The sequence below is a fragment of the Salmo salar genome, chromosome ssa20, assembly GCF_905237065.1.
Source record: "Salmo salar chromosome ssa20, Ssal_v3.1, whole genome shotgun sequence".
Classification (NCBI taxonomy): domain Eukaryota; kingdom Metazoa; phylum Chordata; class Actinopteri; order Salmoniformes; family Salmonidae; genus Salmo; species Salmo salar.
The window spans coordinates 22636294-22662220 of record NC_059461.1 but is presented as its reverse complement, the minus strand read 5'-3'; the positions used below and the strand labels follow the sequence as shown (position 1 = coordinate 22662220).

The 25927-nt window shown below is 42.7% G+C and overlaps 1 protein-coding gene and 1 non-coding gene across 2 annotated transcripts in view; one reads left to right on the top strand and one right to left on the bottom strand.

The window, feature by feature from the left end:
- Positions 1-1043: 1043 nt before the first annotated feature.
- The window catches only part of LOC106579901 (neuronal calcium sensor 1), a 41446-nt gene continuing 16562 nt past the window's right edge, over positions 1044-25927 (bottom strand). Inside the window, exons 5-10 of the mRNA XM_014160255.2 lie at positions 7095-7233; positions 4496-4574; positions 3908-3996; positions 3712-3789; positions 2681-2797; positions 1044-2092 (exon numbers count right to left, since the gene is read on the bottom strand). Of these exons, the coding sequence (XP_014015730.1) occupies positions 2699-2797; positions 3712-3789; positions 3908-3996; positions 4496-4574; positions 7095-7233 (484 nt within the window). The 3' untranslated portion in view covers positions 1044-2092; positions 2681-2698. The remainder of the gene's footprint in view (positions 2093-2680; positions 2798-3711; positions 3790-3907; positions 3997-4495; positions 4575-7094; positions 7234-25927) is intronic.
- trnat-ugu (transfer RNA threonine (anticodon UGU)) lies at positions 14281-14356 on the top strand. Its single transcript has one exon. It is a non-coding gene; the product is annotated as a tRNA-Thr (tRNA).

The following is a 25927-nucleotide window of genomic DNA, read 5'->3' as shown; positions in this document are numbered from 1 at the left end:
GCCCAGTGGAACTTGCTGAGGGCCTGGCTAGCCTCTACACAGCCACTATGAGTTTTTCAACCGCACAGGGATGGCACATATCAGACACCAAGAAAATCTCACTACTTCTTAATGGTCTCTTCTAAGTGTGCTGTAGGAATACTTGAAGTTAGGTCAGGACATAAAAACTTACACTGCAAACCTATGGTGTAGCAGTAGATTATGGATTTGAAGTAGAAAGCAACACTAAGGCCTGTCTTTACTCATATCTACAGTATGAACTGTCTTAAAGCACTGTTTAATGAACAAGTTACAGTCAATGTAATCCTTAATTCATTATAACAGGGTAATTCATGTTTAAGTTGAACAAAAGTCTGAATCTCCATTGAACAATTACTTCAACCTTTTTCTGGCTGAGTTTTGTTCCTGTATCCCTTTTGAATAAAAGGGTATTTGAGGGAACCGAGACACCATTTCGGGAAACAAGTTGAGTTTAGAGAGCTTTGAGGTTGAATTTACAAAAACAGAATTTCTATCACACAGAATGTAAAGGCAGCCATTTAAAGGTCCACTATGCAGAAATCGCTCCGGCATTTCCTGGTTGCTAAAATTGTAATAGTTCGCCTAATTTCAGTTTATGTGACAAAACAAGCAAGTATAGTGTAGAGAATCATCATACCATCTAAACCGCTGTAAAATATATTTTCAATAACCCAAAATATTGTATTTTCAGGTGTTTGAAGATGGTGTACAAAACCGAAAGTAAAAGATGCGAAAACGAAACTTACGAACAGGAAGCATAGAAATAGCGCACATAGAACAGGTCTACAGCTTCTTAGACTTCATTTCAATGGGAATAACAGGTCTATAACTCACAATTTGGTCGGGTCGCCCAAAAAGTTACATTTTGCAGATTTAAAATGCATTTTACTCTGTGCTCTGTGTTGTTCAATGTAAATGACAGCACAGGGGAAAATTATCTTTATCACTTGAGTAAGGCTAAATCAGTGAAGCTGACAAATGCCTAATGTTAAGACTGAAATGACCGAGACTGAACAGGAAAAGGCATCATCACATGCTGGGATTTATGGCTTCTGTTGAACACACAGGACAGACACAAAAAGGACAGGTTCAAACAGACAGCCTGCAAAAAGCTTTACAACGAGAATGTATGTCTGTTTGTTCTCAATAGCTGAAGCCTTGTGTATACACAGGGTGGAGTAAGACGACGTCAAAGGAAATAATGAGCCTCAGTTGAGATATGTCAACTGTGAGGAATTACACTGTGTTGCTTGATCATGTCATTCAGGATGTGGCATTGAGACATTACAGTGCCTTGACAGTAGTGCTGATGGGAAACGGAACATACATCCAACACAATAGGAGGCACATAACCCAAACATAATAAATTAAGCCTCACAATTGAAAGCCCCTCCCTGAACACTTACTCCTCAAATAAAAATATAAAAGAAAACAAAGGAAGCGGTTTGTGCAGGAAGCAGGATGAAAAAAAGCATTCCATTAATTAAAACTGATTAAAAAACGATTAAGCTTAATTTCATGTTAATGAACAGCACTCCAACAAACGTAGCAAAGCAACACATAATAACAAGACTATTTATAGTATATCCTATATACATGGATTTATAAATAAGTTGATCTCCCTCAACACTCTCAAAAACAATCAGTGCCTGCTGATGTCTCCTGCTGTAGTCTTTCAGGTAGCCACGTGACAGCTCTCCACGTGTCAGTCACACCACTCTGACTCTGTAGAGCGCCGTTCACAGTTCACACACACCTCAAAGGGTATCCTCCAGTACAGTCCACAAGGAAAAACAACTGCCTTGCTTGTAAGTATAAGTTCAGTGTATATTCCCCTCTTGTCCTTTTTTATTTTAAATTTTTGTATATCAGAGGGCTCAGAGTTGTTTTCAATGCTTAGAGTGCAGATGAATATGTGCAATTGACGGCAGCAGTATTACACAAGTCCTTGTCTTTCTCCTCACCCCACGTCTCCTTCTGGATAGTGCATGGAGGGATGTTGATGCTTGTAGATGCTTTTTTCTCATAGCAGGTGTGATGGCACTATGTTGGACTCTGCGAATCTGAGAATCTGTAATAATAATCACCACTGAGTTCAATGTGGCAACGAAATCAGACATGGACACAAACAGTGCAAGATCCTATTGACAAAAGAGACACAGAACTAACAAGTAAATGCAGTGCTACTTTAAACCCAAGCTGTCCCATGTATGTGTCTATATTGAGCTGAAACACACTATCACATGTTGAGCAGAACGTCAGCTACAGCAATACTGGGCTGTGGAATACATTAGACAGAGGGGAGGAGAGACCAGCTAACTGCCCTTTCTCCTCTCGGAGCACTGCATGGCTGTTTCATTGCCAGCAATCAGCAGAGGGCACTTGAATAATGCATAAGGACAAACTGTGGTCTGACAATGGCGGCTTTGCATTGTTTTCAGACCGAGTCTCTGACCTCTATACTATACTGCACTTCGTAAACTGTAGTATTCTCAATAACACACATTGTCATCCTCAAACAGATCAATTGACCACACAATTCTTTGTTTATCTTATTATAAAACATGATTTTGATTATATGATACATACTGTACAACCTTATGACATTTCCACCACTGGGGTATTGAATTCAATGCTGCATGATCACTGCTCCACTCACCTTTAAACACTTTAGGCCCTATACCAGCCCATCGTACAGTGACAGTGCCTGCACAATGGAGGGGTCTGCCTTGGAACCCTCCTGAAACTCCTGCAGGGTCAACTTGCCATCAGCATTCTGGAATAAGAACACAGGAGAAGATATAGTACAACGGAACAGCATCTCCATCGCAGATCAGGCTGCTTTTACTCTATCTTACCAGCAGGGGGCAAACAAATCATGATTATTTTATTTGACCTTTATTTAACTAGGCAAGTCAGTTAAGAACAAATTCTTATTTACAATGACGGCCTACCCCGGCCAAACCCTCCCCTAACCCGGACGATGCTGGACCAATTGCGCACCGCCCTATGAGACTCCCGATCACGGCCGGTTGTCATACAGCCCGGGACCGAACCCGGGTCTGTAGTGACGCCTCTAGCACTGCGATGCAATGCCTTAGACCACTGCGCCACTCGGTCCCCATTAATGTTATATACCAGGGTCTTTTCTACATGGCTTGGCTGATCTAGTTCAGTGCACTTGAATGGTCAGCTCACTTCCCTCCGCCCATACAAATGACTGAGCACTGCTGCTGTGCTCTGAAGCCAGTCATATAGGCTGATCCTTGCAATGGGTATGGAACTGACAAACATGCCCAAGCAGGCTCCATCTCATCGTTCACTGAGCCAAGGACGAGGAGGGCCTGAGTGAGCTGAGTGGGCATTAGCACTGGGCTGTGGTGGTGGAGGGGATATCTGTGGTGTTTATAGACTGCAGGAATTGTTAGTGATGCTGGGATGGCTACGGCTAAGAGGTCTAAACTCTAGACGGCCCGCCTCACTGCACTACAGCACAGGGACACAGTAGGAACACAATACACATGCTATTTTCTGTGGAGTTGCTAGTCAGCTCATTACAATAGTACCGCCACTGACTTGAGAAACAAAGTGATCTATAAGTTCTACAACTAAGAGCAAAATAGCTACCAACAAACCAGAGGTCAACAAATAGCTACACTACAGTGTTTTATTTGTGGAATAGAGATATACCTTGTCCATCATGGAAAAAATACGGTCCACTCTCTTCTCAGGTGTATTCTCTTCTTCTGGTAACTCTACAGTGTTCCCCTGGAACACAAAGGCAAATATATTGTCTTGCAATATTTCAGGTCAATGTAAAATACTGTATGTGAATTCTACCATTAGCCTTTTTGACACTGGAACATTTTGGTATTGTATAACTTACCACCATCAGATATATGGCATCTACGATGTTTAACATCTCATCTCGTGTGACGTAGCCATCGTTATCAAGATCATACAATTTGAAAGCCCCTAAATACAGCAAAAAAAACAGATGGTGAAGGCCCAGTACTGACTGTAAATAAAGTTGTTTTGGGATTGTGTACAGGTAGATGGGGATGGATGAATGTATGTAGCCTTGACCTTTTACTAAGGTATTAAACACGAGTGGCTGTATGTGGGAGAGTGGAGTGGGATGAGGGTTCTGAGATAGAATGAATAAGTAAATGTAAAAAAGAGTCATATAAAATTCAAATAATGCAAGATACTTCAAAAGGCTAATTTCTCACAGAGTCAGAACAATTTCTCCCAAATCTTTTCTAAAGGTAATCCAAACCCAGGGCCCACATCGTAGGCAACACCATTGAACTTAGTGCACGACAATACTTAACAATCTCTTATTTGTAGTGTTCTGTGAGCCTGTCAGTCTTTTTGTTCTGTACATGCATAACAATACGATCACAAAGACTCAGATCCTGTTACTGAAATGTCAAAGTGCACTGCCTGATGTGAAGGGGTCATCTCTCCTTACATCTGAGCTTCTCATCCAGTGTCCCCCGCGAAGTCACCGACAGGGCCTGGATGAACTCTGAAAACTCTATGTGTCCGTCCTATTCAAAAACAGAGAGAGAGAGAGTGGGGGGGGGGGGGGGTTAGACACAAGACAAATATCTTCTTTCATACTAACTCCCCAAAACACTTTGTTTGGTCTACTGCTGAAAAGTGGGTCAGGCTTGTGCTCCATGTCTGCTGCTATTTCTGCTCTGCACCTGGCTCTCCCCGAGGCTAAAGCATGTCAACTCTGGTCATTAGCAAGATGGATGCATGCTGCCAGGTACACTATATATATAAAAGTGTGGACACCCCTTCAAATTAGTGGATTCGGCTGTTTCAGCCACACCTGTTGCTGACAGGTGTCTAAAATCGAGCTGACCATGCAATCTCTATAGACAAACACTTTCAGTAGAATGGCCTTACTGAAGAGCTGTGACATTCAACGTGGCACCGTCATAGGATGCTACCTTTCCAACAAGTCAGTTCATCAGCCCTGTTAAAGCTGCCTCGTTCAACTGTAAGTCCTGTTATTGTGAAGTGGAAACATCTAGGAGCAACAACGGTTCAGCCGCAAAGTGGTAGGCCACACAAGCTCACAGAATGGGATCGCTGAGTGCTGAAGCGCGTAGCGCGTAAAAACATCTGTTCTCGGTTGCAACACTCACTACCGAAACTGCCTCTGGAAGCAACGTCAGCACAAGAACTGTTCGTCGGGAGTTTCATGAAATGGGTTTCCATGACCGAGCAGCCGCACATAAGCCTAAGATCACCATGCGCAATGCCAAGCGTCGACTGGAGTGGTGTAAAGCTCGCCGCATTGGACTCTGGAGCAGTGGGAACACGTTCTCTGGAGTGTTGAATCATGCTTCACCATCTGACTGGTGGAGGAGAAATAATGGTCTGGGGCTGTTTTCATGGTTCGGGATAGGACCCTTAGTTCCAGTGAAGGGAAATCTTAACGCTACAGTATACAATGACGTTCTACATAATTCTGTGCTTCTAACTTTGTGGAAACCATTTGGGGAAGGCCCTTTCCTGTTTTAGCATGACAATGCCCCCGTGCACAAAGTGAGGTCCATACAGAAATGTTCTTTCGAGATCGGTGTGGAAGAACTTGACTGGCCTGCACAGAGCCCTGACCTCAACCCCATTGAACACCATTGGGATGAATTGGAATGCCGACTGCGAGCCAGGCCTAATCGCCCAACATCAGTGCCTGACCTCACTAATGCTCTAGTGGCTGAATGGAAGCAAGTTCCCCCAGCAATGTTACAACATTCAGTGGAAAGCCTTCCCAGAAGAGTGGAGGCTGTTATAGTAGCAAAGGAGGGGACCAACTTCATATTAATGCCCATGATTTTGGAATGAGATGTTCGATGAGCAGGTAAGATCTTTTGGTAGCCTAACTACAGACGGATTAGAATATACTATTTGCAACAGAAACCATTTGCTTTTCCAAACTTTGTTTTCCCCGCGATTGTATTTTAAAATATTGCGAAACAATCAGCTGCTTGATATTTTCCCAAAATTTGCCAAAATGCAGCGAGCATCCTGACTGTACGCGCTTGTGATTACATACAATACACAGCAATGCCTGCTACTACATGATAGTGAGAAGAGGGGAACTAAATATTTATTTTGAAGATACCAGTAGACCTTTTCTGATTTAATTTTCATGAGATACTGTTGTAGGCAAAATTACATCCTAGGTTATATACCCCAGACCTGAGCCAGGCCTGCTAAAGGAGAGATATGGGATCTGAGACCCAACAACAGCATTTAAAAGACTCTCAGACTGATTCTATCTCCACCAGACAAGGGACCAGCCAGCCAGCCAGCTGTTGTAAAACAGACATAGAACTGAAAAATTACACTGATTACAAATACTATTAGAACCAATGCATTCTCTCTAACTACAGGGTGCTTAGCACAAATTAAACTCATACATAAACATCAGAACCAGTGCGTGGCTATGGCCGCCAGGGGTCATCGACCAGCCTGCGAGGGCTGCTCTTAACAACACAACAGATGACCTTGATAACTAAACGAGGATGCTGCTTTATGAATGATTAATATTGAATATTGATAACATAATGCCAGGCCGAGCTAGCGTGTTTCATTAACAAGCCACACACTCACACAACGTTTGGGGTTCCTCTCAAAGCCTACAGACCATGGGGATGAAACAAGAATTGCAATGCCTTGTTGTGAATCACAAAAACCTTTGTTCAAAGTCCATTTCCCTCTCATTTCCAGGAACCTCTGACATGTGCTTTGTCAACCCATCTCACATCTGATTGACCCCACAAAAGGGACCCTTTCTGTGCTCAGATTCCACTTCTGATTAGAGACTGTTACACAGTGCTATGACCCTCAAGGCACCACAGAGACTGGAAACTGTTAGATAATCACAGATTTATCTCACCCATCTACCAGAAACAGCATCCTAAACCTTTTTACTATACAGTATGTAAGCATTTACTCCTCGAACATGACAGTGACTGGAAATGTAATTAAAATCACAGAAAAAGCACATGTAATTGTATGGAGGTACAAATAATAAAAAATAAAAAAACCTTGTTTTCATCAAAGACGTTGAAGACAAAAGAAGCAAACTTGGTGGGGTCACCAAAAGGGAAGAACTGCTTGTAGATCTTTTGAAAGCCCACAGCATCCAGCTGACCGCTTGGACAGTCCTTTATAAAGCCTTTGTACCTGCAGGAGATGATGATGATGATGATGATAGAGGAAGGCAAAGAGAACACAAGAGAAAGTTAACATGATAGGGATACAATTAGCCTATTGAATATAATATGACATTGTTCAATAACACTGAGCTTCAGATGCAGCTCTTCACAGGCAAGCAGCATTGATCTACTTTAAAACAGCATGTTGTATAAAAAGGTTTAACCCAAAGCTATTTATCTTGCTAGGAGATAAGATAATGTCTCTAATCAAATATAATAGGCAGAGGGAGTTTAATTAAAATCAAATTACTTTCTTGTCTTTTGATAATGTGCATAAATGATAAATCAACCAGTGAGCTTCTAGCCTCTAGAGATGAGATGATATGTCCAGAATGACATAACATCACAGCTATTTATAGAACCAATTTCAAGCCCCGTCCCTCAAAGGTAGACAGTCTCGTTGTACAACTCAATAAAGAAACAGTGTTATCAGAGTAAAATAACAAGCCTTTAATGGGTCTGTACAGAGAGGGAGACAGAGAGGGAGAGGGAGATTCGAAGAAGGAATCAGAGATGGGTAGGCTAGTTTAAGGAGATAAGTGTATATTTCGCTCTCCATCGCTCTCAGGTAAAAGCATGGGGGTATTATCAGGTATTATCAGTTTGGTGGACTAAAATGTGCATCCACATGACGTCTGACCCAGTGTTAGACAGTGATGTTCAGAGGTAGACAGGTCTTTTGCGAGTTCCCATAACTTCCCATGTCTCTGTGTGATTGACAACAGACACAGACTGGTCCTGATGAGGATCTGCTGTAATGAAGGCCAGACTGAGAGGAATGAAGAATGAAGCTAGGACAGATCCTCCCTACACTCACTCCTTCCTTTGGCTCCTCACTCTGAAACTCATACTTTTAATCTGACTTGCAGATAAAACACACTCCTGCATAGCCTAGAATAGGACAGACAGACACAGCGAATCTCTAAAGATGGGCTGAGAAAATGTTGAAGAGAAGGCCATAATCCTCCTATTTGCATATCCGGATGTGGAGATATGCAGAGGAAACGAAAGCCCATTGAAGAACAATGAGGAATCAAGTCTAATTGCCGTTCAGCGGGCAGGTAATACAAAGCACATCATAATCCCAATATGACCCATTTCAAGTGAAATAGATTTTGTCTGACTCATTTGTGAAATTCCCATTGTCTCTGTGAGAGGGAAATCATTTCAGTACTGTATATTCATTGGGGGACTCGTGCAAAAACACACAGGCCTTTAGATTCAAATCAGTTGCTTAGTAACCATTGACTAGTAATTGGGCAGGATGATCCCAATCTAACTAAATGTGAAGCATCTTTCTCTAGGTTCGATGTGACCCTGGCTAACTCACTAGCATATGTGCAGTTGTGCATGGACATGTAGCCGAGCTCCCAAGCCTTTCAGGATAATTGTTCTTACTCACATGAAAATAGCCTAAACCAGTAGACCAGTGACTTTATGTCATAGTTAGTGAGGCAACCTGGGGATATACTGTACATGACTAGCAGCTTTCTACCAACACGCTGTAATCTGTCATCATGGTGGATGGCTATAAACAGTGTTGTGGACAAGGCTATTTAGCTATTTTCCCTTGTTGTTGTCCAGTTGGCAGGGATACTTGGCTATGTCCCTGTGTTATTGATTGCAGGTGAGCACTAAGCATGCTAATGACATTTCCCCCTGAATAGATTAGCATTGATCAATATGGAGGAGACATTTAACAGCACCAGCATTTATCTAAGAGTTTCGAAAACCCGACCGTAGGCAACACAGTGACTAGGGTCTGGTTTCAATGACGGACTCTTTAGGCATAGAGGAACTACGTCACTGCCTACGTCACTACTTTATCCACTTGAACAAAATACTAAATAGTAGCTAGCAAGATGGAGATCACAGATGTTGTTTTTAATGTGTGCATTTCGCAAGTGGCTAGTTTGCATCAAGTACCTTAACTAAAACCACTGCAAAGGCTTTGCTTGCAAACTTTGGTTTTCAATCGCAGCATTCTGGCATGTCTGAGAGCACCCAGATGTATTATTATTTTTTTCTTATCGACTTAGGCAGTGATGTAGTTCCTCTATGCCAAAAGAGTCCATCATTGAAACCCTAGTCAATGTGTTGCCTAGGGTCGTGTTTAAGAGTCTATTTATCTAACCTTGCTATTTTTTCTATGTCTGTCAGTGGCTCCTCCACTAATTACACACCATCTGGCTTTTCCCCTGTTTAAACTGCCTCTCATCTTTCACACTCAACCATGGTGATTGCGGCTGATCTTCCATTGAGGAGTCATGCAACGTTTTATGTAAAAGACTGGATGGAAGGCTGACTGACTTGGATGGAGTGCACAGCCAGGGTGTTATTCTGCCCCAGTGCACCTAGGCAGGCCCTGAGACTGGCCGACTCTGTAGCCACGTGCTGAAGCACAGAGCCAGCCGAGCGTTGTCTTTCTGCTGCGTGTGGACAGGGATGTGGATGAGCCCTTGCTCCCTGACCCTATCAGAGAGGGCAGTGCATCAACACACTGATTGACTGGCTCACGAGGCACTGACTTCTCTCTCTCGTACAAGGATCAAGTTTTGACACAAAGCCAAGGCAGATGAAATAATGTTAAAGACCTGGCACATGAGACAAATAGGGAAAGGCAGCATTTACAAAGTGCTACAAGCTACAGTAAATCATCATATGTTGTATAGCTAGATCTAGCTTGGGGGTAAGATGTATGCAACTATTTATCTTTCATCCACTAATTTACTACAAAAATAAAAACAGAATAATCAGGCAGCTGCATCATTATTTTGCTTTTAGATGAGTTGACAGTTATAGCATTGCATGGCAGAGGAAATGACCCAATTCCCTGTGTGCTTCAAATTGCTTAAAGAGCAGCTGCCCCTAAACACCAACGAATCCCTTTGAAAACGGCCTGAGGCATCAATTTGAGTCAGAAACATGTATTCTAGTGTCAAAAATGACTACAAAGTGTAAAGAGGATAATTTTGGTCATAAAGTCAGTCTCGTCTAACACGGAGTTTGGAACCTCAGCGCGTCACAACAAGTAAAAGTAGGTTGGGTTTGGATTACAATTATGTAAACAAATCATGTCCTCTTTTGCCAAGCTCCACGTGCAAATCGCCCCTCTGCCCACTTCGCTTCCCTTCATTCAATGTGGCTCCGCTGTTTCATCGCCCCAACACGTTCAAAGGATCACAGATGTTTTAGACTGAAAAGCCCTATACAGATTAACTATGCAATGCATGTTTCCAGCAGGATGCACATCCAAATGATTTGCATGCCCTGTGGAAGGAGCCCAGTTGTGAGCATACCGGTAGTAGCTAGCTAGGCCATAGACTGCTGGTTATGTATATTTGATAATCATTATCACTGCTAGCTAGATAACGTTAGCCTACCTCAATACAACTCGGATTTGGCTTGGAAACACGATACCATTTCAAAAGAAGGCAAATAATTAGTAGGACAACGTTTTGTCATGATTGTGATGTCGCCAGATTGACTGTAGATGCAATATAACTTTAGCCAGCCAACTAAGATTGAAGGGACCACATTTTTTTTAGCTAGCTAACATTAGCATTGCTGGCTATTTTTGACGAATTTTGCTAGTAACAGTAAAGTATTTTTTTTTTTACATTTATTTATTTCACCTTTATTTAACCAGGTAGGCAAGTTGAGAACAAGTTCTCATTTACAATTGGCCAAGATAAAGCAAAGCAGTTCGACACATACAACAACAGAGTTACACATGGAGTAAACAAACATACAGTCAATAATACAGTAGAAAAATAAGTCTATATACAATGTGAGCAAATGAGGTGAGATACGGGAGTTAAAGACAAAAAAAGGCCATGGTGGCAAATTAAATACAATATAGCAAGTAAAACACTGGAATGGTAGATTTGTGGTGGAAGAAAGTGCAAAGTAGAAATAGAAATAATGGGGTGCAAAGGAGAAAAATAAATAAATACAGTAGGGGAAGAGGTAGTTGTTAGGGCTAAATTATAGATGGGCTATGTACAGGTGCAGTGATCTTTGAGCTGCTCTGACAGCTGGTGCTTAAAGCTAGTGAGGGAGATAAGTGTTTCCAGTTTCAGAGATTTTTGTAGTTCGTTCCAGTCATTGGCAGCAGAGAACTGGAAGGAGAGACGGCCAATGGAGGAATTGGCTTTGGGGGTGACTAGAGAGATATACCTGCTGGAGCGCGTGCTACAGGTGGGTGCTGCTATGGTGACCAGTGAGCTGAGATAAGGGGGGACTTTACCTAGCAGGGTCTTGTAGATGACCTGGAGCCAGTGGGTTTGGCGACGAGTATGAAGCGAGGGCCAGCCAACGAGAGCGTACAGGTCGCAGTGGTGGGTAGTATATGGGGCTTTGGTGACAAAATGGATGGCACTGTGATAGACTGCATCCAGTTTATTGGGTAGGGTATTGGAGGCTATTTTGTAAATGTCATCGCCAAAGTCGAGGATCGGTAGGATGGTCAGTTTTACGAGGGTATGTTTGGCAGCATGAGTGAAGGATGCTTTGTTGCGAAATAGGAAGCCAATTCTAGATTTAACTTTGGAAATTTGACGTCATAATATGGCAAAGTTGTTTGCTACTAATTATTTGCCTACTTTGGCAATGTCATCGTATTTCCATGTCACTGTAAATTTGTGTAATTTAGATGAAACAGTCACATTAGCCTCCAAGGTGCAACCCATGACTAGGGCACAAATAAATATTGAATGGACCTATGGTAGTACTAGATAACAACTCATGTCTGACTACAGCAGTGTACTAACTAGCAGCAACCAACTCAAACCAACCCAGGGCCATGGCAAAACATGTCACAGTAGGTTGTATGGTGTCACCGGCCTGAATCGAATCCAATCTGGAGCAAATCAGTCAACATCTGTCAAGCATAGAATTAGCTTCCAAACAAGGTTGTTAATTCTCGAGCTATATTTATAATTGAGGGATGATGACAATCTTTGACCCTGTTTTTCTGATAGACAAAGTGCACAGTTGGGTGCCAGACTGATCCCCTGGTCATGAACGGATGCCGGGACCTATCAGAAGGAGAAAAGGTGGGTATCATAACATGTCCAACAATGTGATTGCAATTTTAAACTGTTATTTAACTAGGCAAGTCAGTAAGAACAAATTCTTATTTACAATGACGACCTACCGCGGGCCAAACACTAACCAGGACAGCGCTGGGCCAATTGTGAGCCACCCTATGGGACTCCCAATCATGGCCAGTTGTGATACAGACTGGAATTGAACCAGGGTCTGTAGTGATGCCTCTAGCACTAAGATGCAGTGCATTAGACCGCAGCGCCACTCGGGAGCCCGAATGGTTTAGCGACCTAACAAAATATTTTAATTCACTGTTTACCTGCAATTTTCACAGCTTGCCAGGCAAAACTTCAGAATAAAAGTGTCATGTGACACAAATACCCTTGTGACACCTCCTCCATTGTTTCGTTTTTACATTTTAGTCATTTAGCAGACTCGCTTATCCAGAGTGACTTACAGTTAGTGCATCCATCGTAAGACAACCACATATCACATGCATAGCAAGTACACTTTTCCACAATAAAGTAGTTCTCAGCAAAGTCAGAGCTAGAAAGGGGGCAGTCAAGTGCAAGTGTTGCTTCAGGAATTATATGTTATTTATTTATTTTGGGGGGGGGTTCGAGGTGAGGATGGGTATTATTTAAGATACTCTTTGAAGAGGTAGGGTTTCAGGTGATTTCGGAAGATGGGCAGGGACTCTGCTGTCCTAGCTTCAGCGGGAAGCTGGTTCCACCATTGGACGTGCTACCTGTCCCAGACCTGCGGTTTTCAGCTCTCTAGAGACAGCAGGAGCGGTAGAGATACTCTCAATGATTGGCTATGAAAAGCCAACTGACATTTACTCCTGAGGTGCTGACCTGTTGCACCCTCGACAACTACTGTGATTATTATTATTTGACCATGCTGGTCATTTATGAACATTTGAACATCTTGGCCATGTTCTGTTATAATCTCCACCCGGCACAGCCAGAAGAGGACTGGCCAACCCTCATAGCCTGGTTCCTCTCTAGGTTTTGGCCTTTCTAGGGAGTTTTTCCTAGCCACCGTGCTTCTACACCTGCATTGGTTGCTGTTTGGAGTTTTAGGCTGGGTTTCTGTATTTGATTTGATTGCCAAGACAGAGAAGAGCTTGGACTGGGCTGAGCAAGAGACCAGAGGTGGCAGAGCGGAGTGCTTGGTTTTGGGTGTAAGGTTTGAGCATAGCCTGAAGGTAGGGCAATTCCTCTTGCTGCTCTGTAGGCATGCACCATGGTATTTTAGTGGATGCGAGATTCAACTGGAAGCCAGTGGAGTGTGCGGGCAGCGAGGTGACATGGGAGAACATGGGAAGGTTGAAAATCAGGCGGACTTGCAGTGTTCTGGATAAGTTGCAGAGGTTTGATGGCACAAGCGGGGAGCCTAGTCGAGGTGACATGGGAGAACATGGGAAGGTTGAAAATCAGGCGGACTTGCAGTGTTCTGGATAAGTTGCAGAGGTTTGATGGCACAAGAGGGGAGCCTAGTCAAGTTGCAGTAGTCCGATGGGAGATGACAAGTGCCTGGATTAAGACCTGCTCCGCTTCCTGTGTGATGTAGGGTCGTACTCTATGGATGTTGTAGAGCATGAACCTGCAGGAGCGAGTCACTGCTTTGATGTTTGCAGAGATAGACAGGGTGTTGTCCAGGGTCAAGCCAAGGTTATTTGCACTCTGGAAGGGCGACACTGTAGAGTAGTCAACCGTGATGGAGAGGACTTTTAGTGGGCAGGCCTTCCCTGAGAGGAAGAGCAGCTCCGTCTTGTTGAGGTAACGCTTGAGGTGGTGGGGGCGACATCCAATCTGAGATATCTGCCAGGCACGCAGTGATGCATGTTGCCACGGGTGTCAGAAGAGGGGAAGGAGAAAAGTAGTTGAGTGTCATCCGCAGGAGAGACCATGTGAGTAAATGATGGAAACTAGTTACTTGTTACACGGTCAGTGAGTTACACGGTCCCGTGTGGCTCAGTTGGTAGAGCATGGTGTTTGTAACGCCAGGGTTGTGGGTTCGTTTCCCACGGGGGACCAGTATGGGAAAAGATAAAAATAAAAAAAATATGTATGCATTCACTACTGTAAGTTGCTCTGGATACGAGTGTCTGCTAAATGACTAAAATGTAAATGTAATGTGTATAGAGCGAAGAGGAGAGGGCCTAGAACCAAGCCCTGGGGGACACCAGTAGGGAGAGTGTGTGGTGCAGACACAGATCCTTTCCACGTCACCTGGTCGGAGCGGCCTGCCAGGTAGGATGCAATCCAAAAAGTGTGCAGAGCCTGAGAAGCCCAGCCATGAGAGGGTGGAGAGGAGGATCTGATGGTTCCAAGACCAAGCACTCAACACATCCACAATAAGGAGTTTACCAATAATACAGTACAGCATAAATGTCCACCCTTTTTTGTGTCAATGATGATGGGGAGACCATAATTGGGTATTTTTTTATCTAACCTGTTAAAACTTCAAGAAAGTATATGTTTTAGGGTTGTCACAATACCAGTATCGTGATACTCAAGAGGTATTGTGGCAAGGAAACAAAACAGTTCAGCAGACAACATTTCCTGAGTAAAACAGTTATAATTTGGAAACAAGCAGCCTTACATTGTAGCACACAATATTTTAGATCAGGTATTCCCAAACTGGAATACCTGGGTATAGGCCTCTGTACGCCTATGTAGATCTGTATGGCTATGTAGATTAAAAAAAATCTGCCATTTCCAGCTACAATAGTCATTTACAACATTAACAATGTCTACACTGCATTTCTGATCAATTTGTTGTTATTTTAATAGACAAAAAATGCTTTTCTTTCAAAAACAAGGACATTTCTAAGTGACCCCAAACTTTTGAATAGTACTGTATATTGGGAGTAGTGCCTTTCCTCAGCCACAGTGTGTTATATATGTGTTCATCTCACAACTCGATGAAACCTTCACTCCTGTGCAGACATTTAGAAACAAAACATGGCAATTTGAAAAATAAGCCACAGGAGTTTTTTGAGCGAGAATTAAGATGACTTTTGAGTAGTAAGACATGTATAAAAGCAACAGGTACTATTAATAAGGTGGCTAGAAGTGTCTTATATGGTGAGCTACCGAGTGGCTAGGACTGGCAAGCCCCATTCTATTGTGGAGGACTTAATTCTTCCTGCTGCCACAGATATGGCTGGGACAATGCTGGGGGAAAAGGCCAAAAAAACTATACAGACAATGCCTTCATCAAACTACACTGTTTCACGACGCATCAGTGACATGGCAGGATATGTTTTGAAACAATTACTGCTTCGCATACAAGCCAGTGAATACTATGCGTTACAGCTGGATGAGTCAACAGATGTGGCGTGCCTGGCACAGCTCCTGGTATATGTCCGTTACTTTAAAGGGGGGTCAATTAAGGAAGACATCCTCTTCTGCAAATGTAACAGTGTAGGTTCCGTCCCTCTCTTCGCCCCAACCTGGGCTCGAACCAGGGACCCTTGCACACATCAACAACTGACACCCACGAAGCATCGTTACCCATCGCGCCACAAAAGCCGCGGCCCTTGCAACGCAAGGGGAAACCCTACTTCAAGTCTCAGAGCGAGTGACGTCACTGATTGAAATGCTATTAGCGCGCACCACCGCTAACTAACTAGCCATTTCACATTGGTTACACAAACCACTGGGAAACAGGACAACAGGAGAGGATATTTTGAAAGTACTGGATAGCTTTGTGACATCAAATGGACTTTGGTGGTCAAGATGTGTTGGTATCTGTACTGATGGCGCAAAAGCCATGACAGGGAGACATAGTGGAGTGGTAACGCGCATTGCAAGCAGTTGCTCCAGACGCCACTTGGGTACACTGCAGCATCCACCGAGGCTCTTGCTGCCAAGGGAATGCCTGACAGCTTGAAATACATTTTGGACACTACAGTGAAAATGGTTAACTTTGTTAAAGCAAGGCCCCTGAACTCTCGTGTATTTACTGCACTATGCAATGATATGGGCAGCGACCATGTAACGCTTTTACAACATACAGAAGTATTGAAAGGTTGTTTTTTTTATTGAGAGACGAGCTAAAAGTTTTTTTTACTGACCATAATTTTCACTTGTCTGACCGCTTGCATGATGACGAGTTTCTCACACAACTGGCTTATCTGGGTGATGTTTTTTCTCGTCTGAATGATCTGAATCTAGGATTACAGGAAGTCTCCACAACTATGTTCAATGTGCGGGACAAAAATGAGGCTATGATTAAGAAATTGGAGCTCTTCTCTGTCTGCATTAACAAGGACAACACACAGGTCTTTTCATCATTGTATGATTTTTTGTGTGCAAATGAACTCAAGCTTATGGACAATGTCAAATGTGATATAGCGAAGTACCTGAGTGAGTTGGGTGCGCAATTACGCGGGTACTTTCCCCGAAACGGATGACACAAACAACTGGATTCGTTATCCCTTTGTAGTTGGAAACGGCTGATTTTTAATGGAATATCTACATAGGCGTACATAGGCCCATTATCAGCAACCATCACCCCTGTGTTACAATGGCACGTTATGTTAGCTAATCCAAGTTCATCATTTTAAAAAGGCTAATTGATCATTAGAAAACCCTTTTACAATGATGTTAGCACAGCTGAAAACTGTTGTGCTGATTACAGAAGCAATTTGTGGGTTCGATATCAGGCTCAAAATGGCCAGAAACAAAGACCTTTCTTCTGAAACTCATCAGTCTATTCTTGTTCTGAGAAATGAAGGCTATTCCATGTGAGAAATTGCTGTGTACTACTCCCTTCACAGAACAGCACAAACTGGCCCTAACCAGAATAAAAAAGAGGAGTGGGAGGCCCCGATGCACAACTTAGCAAGAGAACAAGTACATTAGAGTGTCAAGTTTGAGAAACAGACGCCTCACAAGTCAGCTTCATTAAATAATAACCGCAAAACACCAGTCTCAATGTCAAAGTGAAGAGGCGACTCCGGGATGTTCCTCTGTCCAGTGTCTGTGTTCTTTTACCCATGTTAATCTTTTATTTTTGTTGGCCAGTCTGAGATATGCCTTTTTCTTTGCAACTCTGCCTAGAAGGCCAGCATCCCAGAGTTGCCCTTTCACAGTTGACGTTGAGACTGGTGTTTTGCGGGTACTATTTACCAGTAGGTAGCCTAATGGTTAGAGCATTGGACTAGTAACCGAAATGTTGCAAGATTGAATCCCCGAGCTGACAAGGTAAAAATCTGCCGTTCTGCCCCTGAACAAGGCAGTTAACCCACTGTTCCTAGGCCGTCATTGAAAATAAGAATTTGTTCTTAACTGACCTTCATGGATAAATGAAGGTAAAAAATAGACATACACATATATAATATATATACACGTACATGTGTGTGTTTGTATATATATAAACATATACATACATACAAATGTATGTATGTTTATATATACAGTTGAAGTCAGACGTTTACACACAGCTTAGCCAAATACATTTAAACTCAGTTTTTCAACCATTCCTGACATTTAATCATAGTAAAAATTCCCTGTCTTAGGTCAGTTAGGATCACCACTTTATTTTAAGGATGTGAAATGTCATAATAATAGTAGAGAGAATGATTTATTTCAGCTTTTATTTCTTTCATCACATTCCCAGTGGGTCAGAAGTTTACATACACACAATTAGTATTTGGTAGCATTGCCTTTAAACTGTTTAACTTGGGTCAAATGTTTTGGGTAGCCTTCCACAAGCTTCCTACAATAAGTTAGGGTTAGGGTTATTCCTCCTGACAGAGCTGGTGTAACTGAGTCAGGTTTCTAGGCCTCCTTGCTCGCACACACTTTTTCATTTCTGCCCACACATTTTCTATAGGATTGAGGGCAGGGCTTTATGATGGCCACTTCAATACATTGACTTTGTTGTCCTTAAGCCATTTTGCCACAACTTTGGAAGCAAGCTTGGGGTCATTGTCCATTTGGAAGACCCATTTGCGACCAAGCTTTAACTTCCTGACTGATGTCTTGATGTTGCTTCAATATATCCACATAATTTTCCCACCTCATGATGCCATCTATTTTGTGAAGTGCACCAGTCCCTCCTGCAGCAAAGCGGTCCCCACATGATGTTGCCACCCCTGTGCTTCTCGGTTGGGATGGTGTTCTTTGGCTTGCAAGCCTCCCCCTTATTCCTTCAAACATAACGATGGTCATTATGGCCAAACAGTTCTATTTTTATTTCATCAGACCAGAGGGCGTTTCTCCAAAAAGTACGATCTTTGTCCCCATGTGCAGTTGCAAACTGTAGTCTGGCTTTTTTAATGGTGGTTTTGGAGCAGTGGCTTCTTCCTTGCTGAGAGGCCTTTCAGGTTATGTTGATATAGGACTCGTTTTACTGTGGATATAGATACTTTTGTACCAAAGGTCCTTTGCTGTTGTTCTTGGATTGATTTGAACTTTTCGCACCAAAGTACGTTCATTTCTAGGAGACAGAACGCGTCTCTATCCTGAGCAGTATGACAGCTGCGTGTTCCCATGGTGTTTATACTTGCGTACTATTGTTTGTACAGATGAACGTGGTACCTTCAGGCATTTGGAAATTACTCCCAAGGATGAACCAGAGTTGTGGAGGTCTACAATTTTTTTTCTTAGGTCTTGGCTGATTTCTTTTGATTTTCCCATGTTGTCAAGCAAAGAGGCACTGAGTTTGAAGGTAGGCGTTGAAATACATCCACAGGTACACCTCCAATTGACTCAAATGATGTCAATTAGCCTATCAGAAGCTTCTAAAGCCATGACATCATTTTCTGGAATTTTCCAAGCTGTTTAAAGGCACAGTCAACTTAGTGTATGTAAACTTCTGACCCACTGGAATTGTGATACAGTGAATTATAAGTGAAATAATCTGTCTGTAAACAATTGTTGGAAAAATTACTTGTGTCATGCACAAAGTAGATGTCCTAACCGACTTGCCAAAACTATAGTTTGTTAACAAGACATTTGTGGATTGGTTGAAAAACGAGTTTTAATAACTCCAACCTAAGTGTATGTAAACTTCCGACTTCAACTGTATATAAACATAAATACGTGTGTGTGTGTGTGTGTGTGTGTGTGTGTGTGTGTGTGTGTGTGTGTGTGTGTGTGTGTGTGTGTGTATATATATACTGCTCAAAAAAATAAAGGGAACACTTAAACAACACATCCTAGATCTGAATGAAAGAAATAATCTTATTAAATACTTTTTTAATCAATGGAAATCCAATTTATCAACCCATGGAGGTCTGGATTTGGAGTCACACTCAAATTGAAAGTGGAAAACCACACTACAGGCTGATCCAACTTTGATGTAATGTCCTTAAAACAAGTCAAAATGAGGCTCAGTAGTGTGTGTGGCCTCCACGTGCCTGTATGACCTCCCTACAACGCCTGGGCATGCTCCTGATGAGGTGGCGGATGGTCTCCTGAGGGATCTCCTCCCAGACCTGGACTAAAGCATCCACCAACTCCTGGACAGTCTGTGGTGCAACGTGGCGTTGGTGGATGGAGCAAGACATGATGTCCCAGATGTGCTCAATTGGATTCAGGTCTGGGGAACGGGCGGGCCAGTCCATAGCATCAATGCCTTCCTCTTGCAGGAACTGCTGACACACTCCAGCCACATGAGGTCTAGCATTGTCTTGCATTAGGAGGAACCCAGGGCCAACCGCACCAGCATATGGTCTCACAAGGGGTCTGAGGATCTCATCTCGGTACCTAATGGCAGTCAGGCTACCTCTGGCGAGCACATGGAGGGCTGTGCGGCCAAAGAAATGCCAGCCCACACCATGACTGACCCACCGCCAAACCGGTCATACTGGAGGATGTTGCAGGCAGCAGAACGTTCTCCACGGCATCTCCAGACTCTGTCACGTCTGTCACGTGCTCAGTGTGAACCTGCTTTCATCTGTGAAGAGCACAGGGCGCCAGTGGCGAATTTGCCAATCTTGGTCTTCTCTGGCAAATGCCAAACGTCCTGCACGGTGTTGGGCTGTAAGCACAACCCCCACCTGTGGACGTCAGGCCCTCATACCACCCTCATGGAGTCTGTTTCTGACCGTTTGAGCAGACACATGCACATTTGTGGCTTGCTGGAGGTGATTTTGCAGGGCTCTGGCAGTGCTCCTCCTGCTCCTCCTTGCACAAAGGCGGAGGTAGCGGTCCTGCTGCTGGGTTGTTGCCCTCCTACGACCTCCTCCACGTCTCCTGATGTACTGGCCTGTCACCTGGTAGCGCCTCCATGCTCTGGACACTACGCTGACAGACACAGCAAACCTTCTTGCCACAGCTCGCATTGATGTGCCATCCTGGATGAGCTGCACTACCTGAGCCACTTGTGTGGGTTGTAGACTCCGTCTCATGCTACCACTAGAGTGAAAGCACCGCCAGCATTCAAAAGTGACCAAAACATCAGCCAGGAAGCATAGGAACTGAGAAGTGGTCTGTGGTCCCCACCTGCAGAACCACTCCTTTATTGGGGGTGTCTTGCTAATTGCCTATCATTTCCACCTGTTGTCTATTCCATTTGCACAACAGCATGTGAAATTTATTGTCAATCAGTGTTGCTTCCTAAGTGCACAGTTTGATTTCACAGAAGTGTGATTGACTTGGAGTTACATTGTGTTGTTTAAGTGTTCCCTTTATTTTTTTGAGCAGTGTATATCTTTATAAAATATATTTTCCTTTATTATTTCCCACAAACCCTACCACCTCTCCCCTAATTGGAGTAAACTAATAAACAATAACACTTAAGCTTCTACTTCCAGCTTATACATGCAATATACATTTTACAGTCACAATCCATTTTACAATAGTTTTGTTTGTTTTTAGTCCTGGTCTTCCTCTATTTCTGATGTCCATCCAGTTTGATTTCTATTTGCCATATATTTTTAACTGTTCAAAAGTTTTGAACCTATATACATTTTACAGACACAGTATATTTTACATTTGTTATCTTGTTGATATCAGTCCCGCCCTTCAGCTCCATTCAACCCCTCCCATCTGTCTCTTATCACCATCCATATATTTTTCAACTGTGCTATGATGCTTCAAAAAAGTTCTGAACCTTTCTATTCTCATAGTTTCTACAGATTGTAAATTAAAGATTAACATTTTTGCTTAAAGTATTATTATATTATTGATTAATTGACTGACTTTTCAAATCACCCAGTATTGCTACAGTGTATCTGCAGCATTAGCTCCAGGTAAATGTTGCAATTCTTCAGCCATTCCTGGACCTGTGACCAAAAACAAGCTACATATGGACAGTACCAATATAAATGATCTAATGACTCTGCCTCGTCACAGCAAAATCTGCAGAGCTGGGAAGATTGTATCCTCTATATATAAAACATTATATTGGTTGCAAGAATTTTCTATAATAATTGAAATTGAAAGTAAAAAAAATAAATAAAAGGTTTTGAAACCGGTGTCGTTTTGCGTGTCAATTCATAAACCATGTGCCATGGAATCAGCACATCGAAAATCTCCTCCCAACTATTTCGCAATCTAAATGGCACAGCTGTCAATTTTTGGGTCCTTAAATTAAACTGGGATATATTTTTATTTATCACAATTTTCTTTAACCAATTTTGGTCTTTAATGCAGGGCCGACAGACAAGTTCCTTACTTTTCCCCCTTCCACTTGCCTCTTCCATTTTTGTGGGTAATGCTGCAATTAGTTGGTTGTAATTTTGGGTAGAGCAGACATTTCCATATATTTGTGTTAGCTGCATGTGTGACACAACTCCACAAATCCTATTTATGATATAATCTACAAAGATTATACATTTCTTTAAACATTTTATCAAAAAATAGTTTAAAAAAAAATCAATTAGTGTATTTGAGTTTAACCACAATATTTGTTGTATTATTTGTTCTGTCTTTTCTGGTGGATTAAACTTCAATTCCAACCAACTTTCTATGGCTTGTTTAAAAAATAACTCTTTTTTGGAGATTATTTCATTATCAAATAACTGAAAGTGAGCAGTTGAAATCTGAATAAAGGGAAAAAGGCCATTATTGAACATGGGGTGAGACATTCTTACTAATTTGCTAGAGAACCAGTTCGGATTTAAGTATAACTTTTGTATGACTGACGCCTTTAGTGAGAGGTCTAATACTTTAGTATTGAATCATTTCTGCCCTCCGAATTCATATTAATTATATAAATAGGCCTTTTTAATTTTGTCTGGCTTGCCATTCCAAATAAAATTGAATATTTTTTCTCACATAAATGCACATATTCATTCAGGTTACAGACCACATAACTAGTCCTAAGACCCCTCGACAAAGTGAGTGCAACAATATCTGTAGGCTAGTGATTGGTGTCCTAACAGATGTGGGCTAGTCCGGGATAAATATTAACACATGTTGGCATTTGTGGTGTTAGTCCGGGTGGTTTGAACTGGTATGGTGTGGCTGTGCATCTGTTGATAAAGTTTGTAGCAGGTGTTTGTGTCAAGCTAGCATGCTAGGTGATGTTGTCAGCAGTGCAGGTGTGAGCTTCAGGTTGCTGGCTACCAAGATAGCTGATGGTGTTGGTCAACAGAAATATTTGGTGTGGTCACGCCTGCGAATGTAGTTTGCAGCTGGTAATCATTAACTACGGTAGGGATGATGAGGTGTTTTGCCCGTGGGCTGGAACATTTTGTGTTGAATGTTTTTGGCTATGGTTTTGATAGCTGTTTTGGCGCTATTTGCAGGATTACATTTCCCAGTTTGTAGTCTGGAGGGCTATGTGGCACATGTGTTTGTGTTAGCACTAGGGTAGTGGCTAAAGGTTGCTATAGTGTGTAGCTTTGGTAAATCAAGTTGTGTTACTGCTAGGCTAGTGGCTAACTGTGGCTATGGTTTGTAGAATTTGAGCATGGCGTGCTGGTTAGGTTTTTGCCTGATAGAAGTGGTTATCTCTATGGGCTTGGAGTGCGTGGATGTATTGGTTGGTTAGCGGTGAGCTAGTGCTAACTGTGACTTTTGTGAGTGGATTTATTTGTTCTGATTAGCGTACTGATTTTGTCCATGGGGGCATTTGAGCCAGCAGTGTTTTGTGCAAAGGATAGTTGGTTGAGGTTTTCAGATTGAGGTTCTCTCATGCTAACAAGAAGTGCGGTGGCAGTAGTGCGGTTCTGGTGGATAGCATTCAGAAGGAAGACTTGTTGCAAATTGCGAGGCTAGAACAGGAAATAGCACTCTTGAAAGAGCAGATAAATGAAGGACAGTATAGAGGGTAGAAAGTTTGTGTTGACAGTCTTGTTAATAAACTAGATTTCACCAGTGATCAGAGCAATGGGCTAGTTTCCCCAAGTGATCAGGTTTGAGCTAGATGAGCTAGTTTAACCCCAGTGAAAGGTCAGGTGTGTAAGGGGTGGAGTCTCTCAAGGAGCGTTTTGAGGTATCCCCAGTGTGTGCAGTTACTTAGGGTCAGAAGAATGCAAACCAGATAGGGAGGAGGATGATTTGTGTGGGGACTTCTCTTCTAAACTAGTGGTTCCCAGGAAATGGTTCTCCCTAGTGAGGAAGGTGATTCTTGTGTGTCTCTAGCTGAGACCTGGGCAGAGATATGTGATGTAGGGCACCCTTGAGGTTCATTCAGGTGTACATTTAGGGGAGACGTTCTTTGTTGGGTTGAGTGCTACTGAGCCACTAGGTTGTGTCTGCGAAATAAGTTGGTTCCCCCGAGTGATCTGTTGAAGTCAGAGTTTGTCAGTTTTGTTCCTTTAGCTGACACATTCTTTGCCAAAGTAATGGAGGTTGTGGTTCCTCAACAGGCTGACCGTAAGGTTGTTTGGGTGTCAGGTTTTGATTTAGCTGACACATTTCTCATGGAGCTATGGTACGGAGGAGATTATTTCCAGTCATGTTGTGAGGATTCGCTGGAAGACCGGTCTGGGTTTTGCAGGTTGACACGGCTGTGTCTTGTGATGACAATCAGGAGCTTGGAGAAGCCAGATCCACCGGTGTTGTCACTTCCTGTTGTTGAGGAGCGGTTGACAGTTCCTGCAGGATGTAAGCCTAGTGTGTCTTCTGTTAAGTGAGGAGGATATGGCCAACAGTTCCCCTCCATTGAGTGCTCCAAGTCTCTCATTGTTGTCTACATATCAGATGGGGCTTGGTGCTTGTGACCATGGGCCGAGCAAATGGAGTTGGTCTCTCAGTTTAGAACCGGAGAGGTTACAGGTTGTCCCTTAGTTTGGTCAAGTCAGAGACTTTTGGCAATTTAATGGTTTTAGTTTTGTGACTGGAAAATAGATATTGTTGATAATGGTTTTATAAAAAAATATATATAATTGGGGGGGGTTAGTATTAGGCCATAGACAAACACTATCCAGGTTACACTTCCACATGCCATTTCCCCAGGGGGCAGCAGCAACCTTTGAGCCAGGTTGGTAAGCATATCAGGTTCTTTGTAGCTCAGTTGGTAGAGCAGGGTGCTTGTAATGCCAGGGTAGTGGGTTCTATTCCCGGCACCATCCATACGTAAAATGTATGCAATCATGACTAAGTCGCTTTAAAGCGTCTGCTAAATGACATATACATTGAGTGTACAAAATATTAATAACACCTTCCTAATATTGACTTGCACCCCCTTTTTGCCCTCAGAACAGCCTCAATTCATCAGGGCATGGCCTTTACAAGGTGTCTCAAGCGTTCCATAGAGATGCTGGCCCATGTTGACTCCAATGCTTCCCATAGTTGTGTCAAGTTGGCTGGATGTCCTTTGAGTGGCGGACCATTCTTGATACACACTGGAAACTGATGTGCGTGAAAAACCCAGCAGCGTTGCAGTTCTTGACACAAACCAGTGCCTGCTACCATACCCTGTTCAAAGGCACTTAAATATTTTGTCTTGCCCATTCACCCTCTGAATGGCACACATACACAATCCATTTCTCAATTGTCTCAAGGCTTAAAAATCCTTCTTTAGCCTTTTTCCTCCCCTTCATCTACACTGATTAAAGTGGATTTAACAAGTGACATCAATAAGGGATCATAGCTTTTCCCTGGATTCACCTGGCCAGTCTTTGTCATGGAAAGAGCACGTGTTCATAATGTTTTATACACTCAGTATATATTATATTTAATTGGGGTGATCGTGCATTTTTATTTATATGTGTACTTGTTTGACATTTTACTGCATTGTTAGGAGCTAGTAACATAAGCTTTTTGCTGCTCACGCTATAACATGTGTCACGCCTACTCCAGCGCTCGACGTCGCCGGTCTACTAACCCCCGATGTTGGCAACCATCATTACGCCTACCTGCTCCCCATTATTACACACACCTGGACTTCATCATCACCTTGATTACTCTCCCTTTATTTGGCCCTCAGTAGCCTCAGTCATCAGGCAGTATTGGTTTGCTTTCGTGTTCAGTACCCATCTCCTGTTTTGTTAATTTGCCTTTCATCATTGTTATTAAACTCTCCTTCTGCACCTGCTTCCTGACTCCCTGCGTATTCATGACAATCTGCTAAACTGTGCATGCGACCAATAAACTTTGATTTGATTTCCCTCCTCAACAATATCACCAATCCCTGACTATGTAGGAAATCTGTGACATGGCTGGTTTGAGAGGTGTCTGTGTTCATGTAGGCCTATTTAG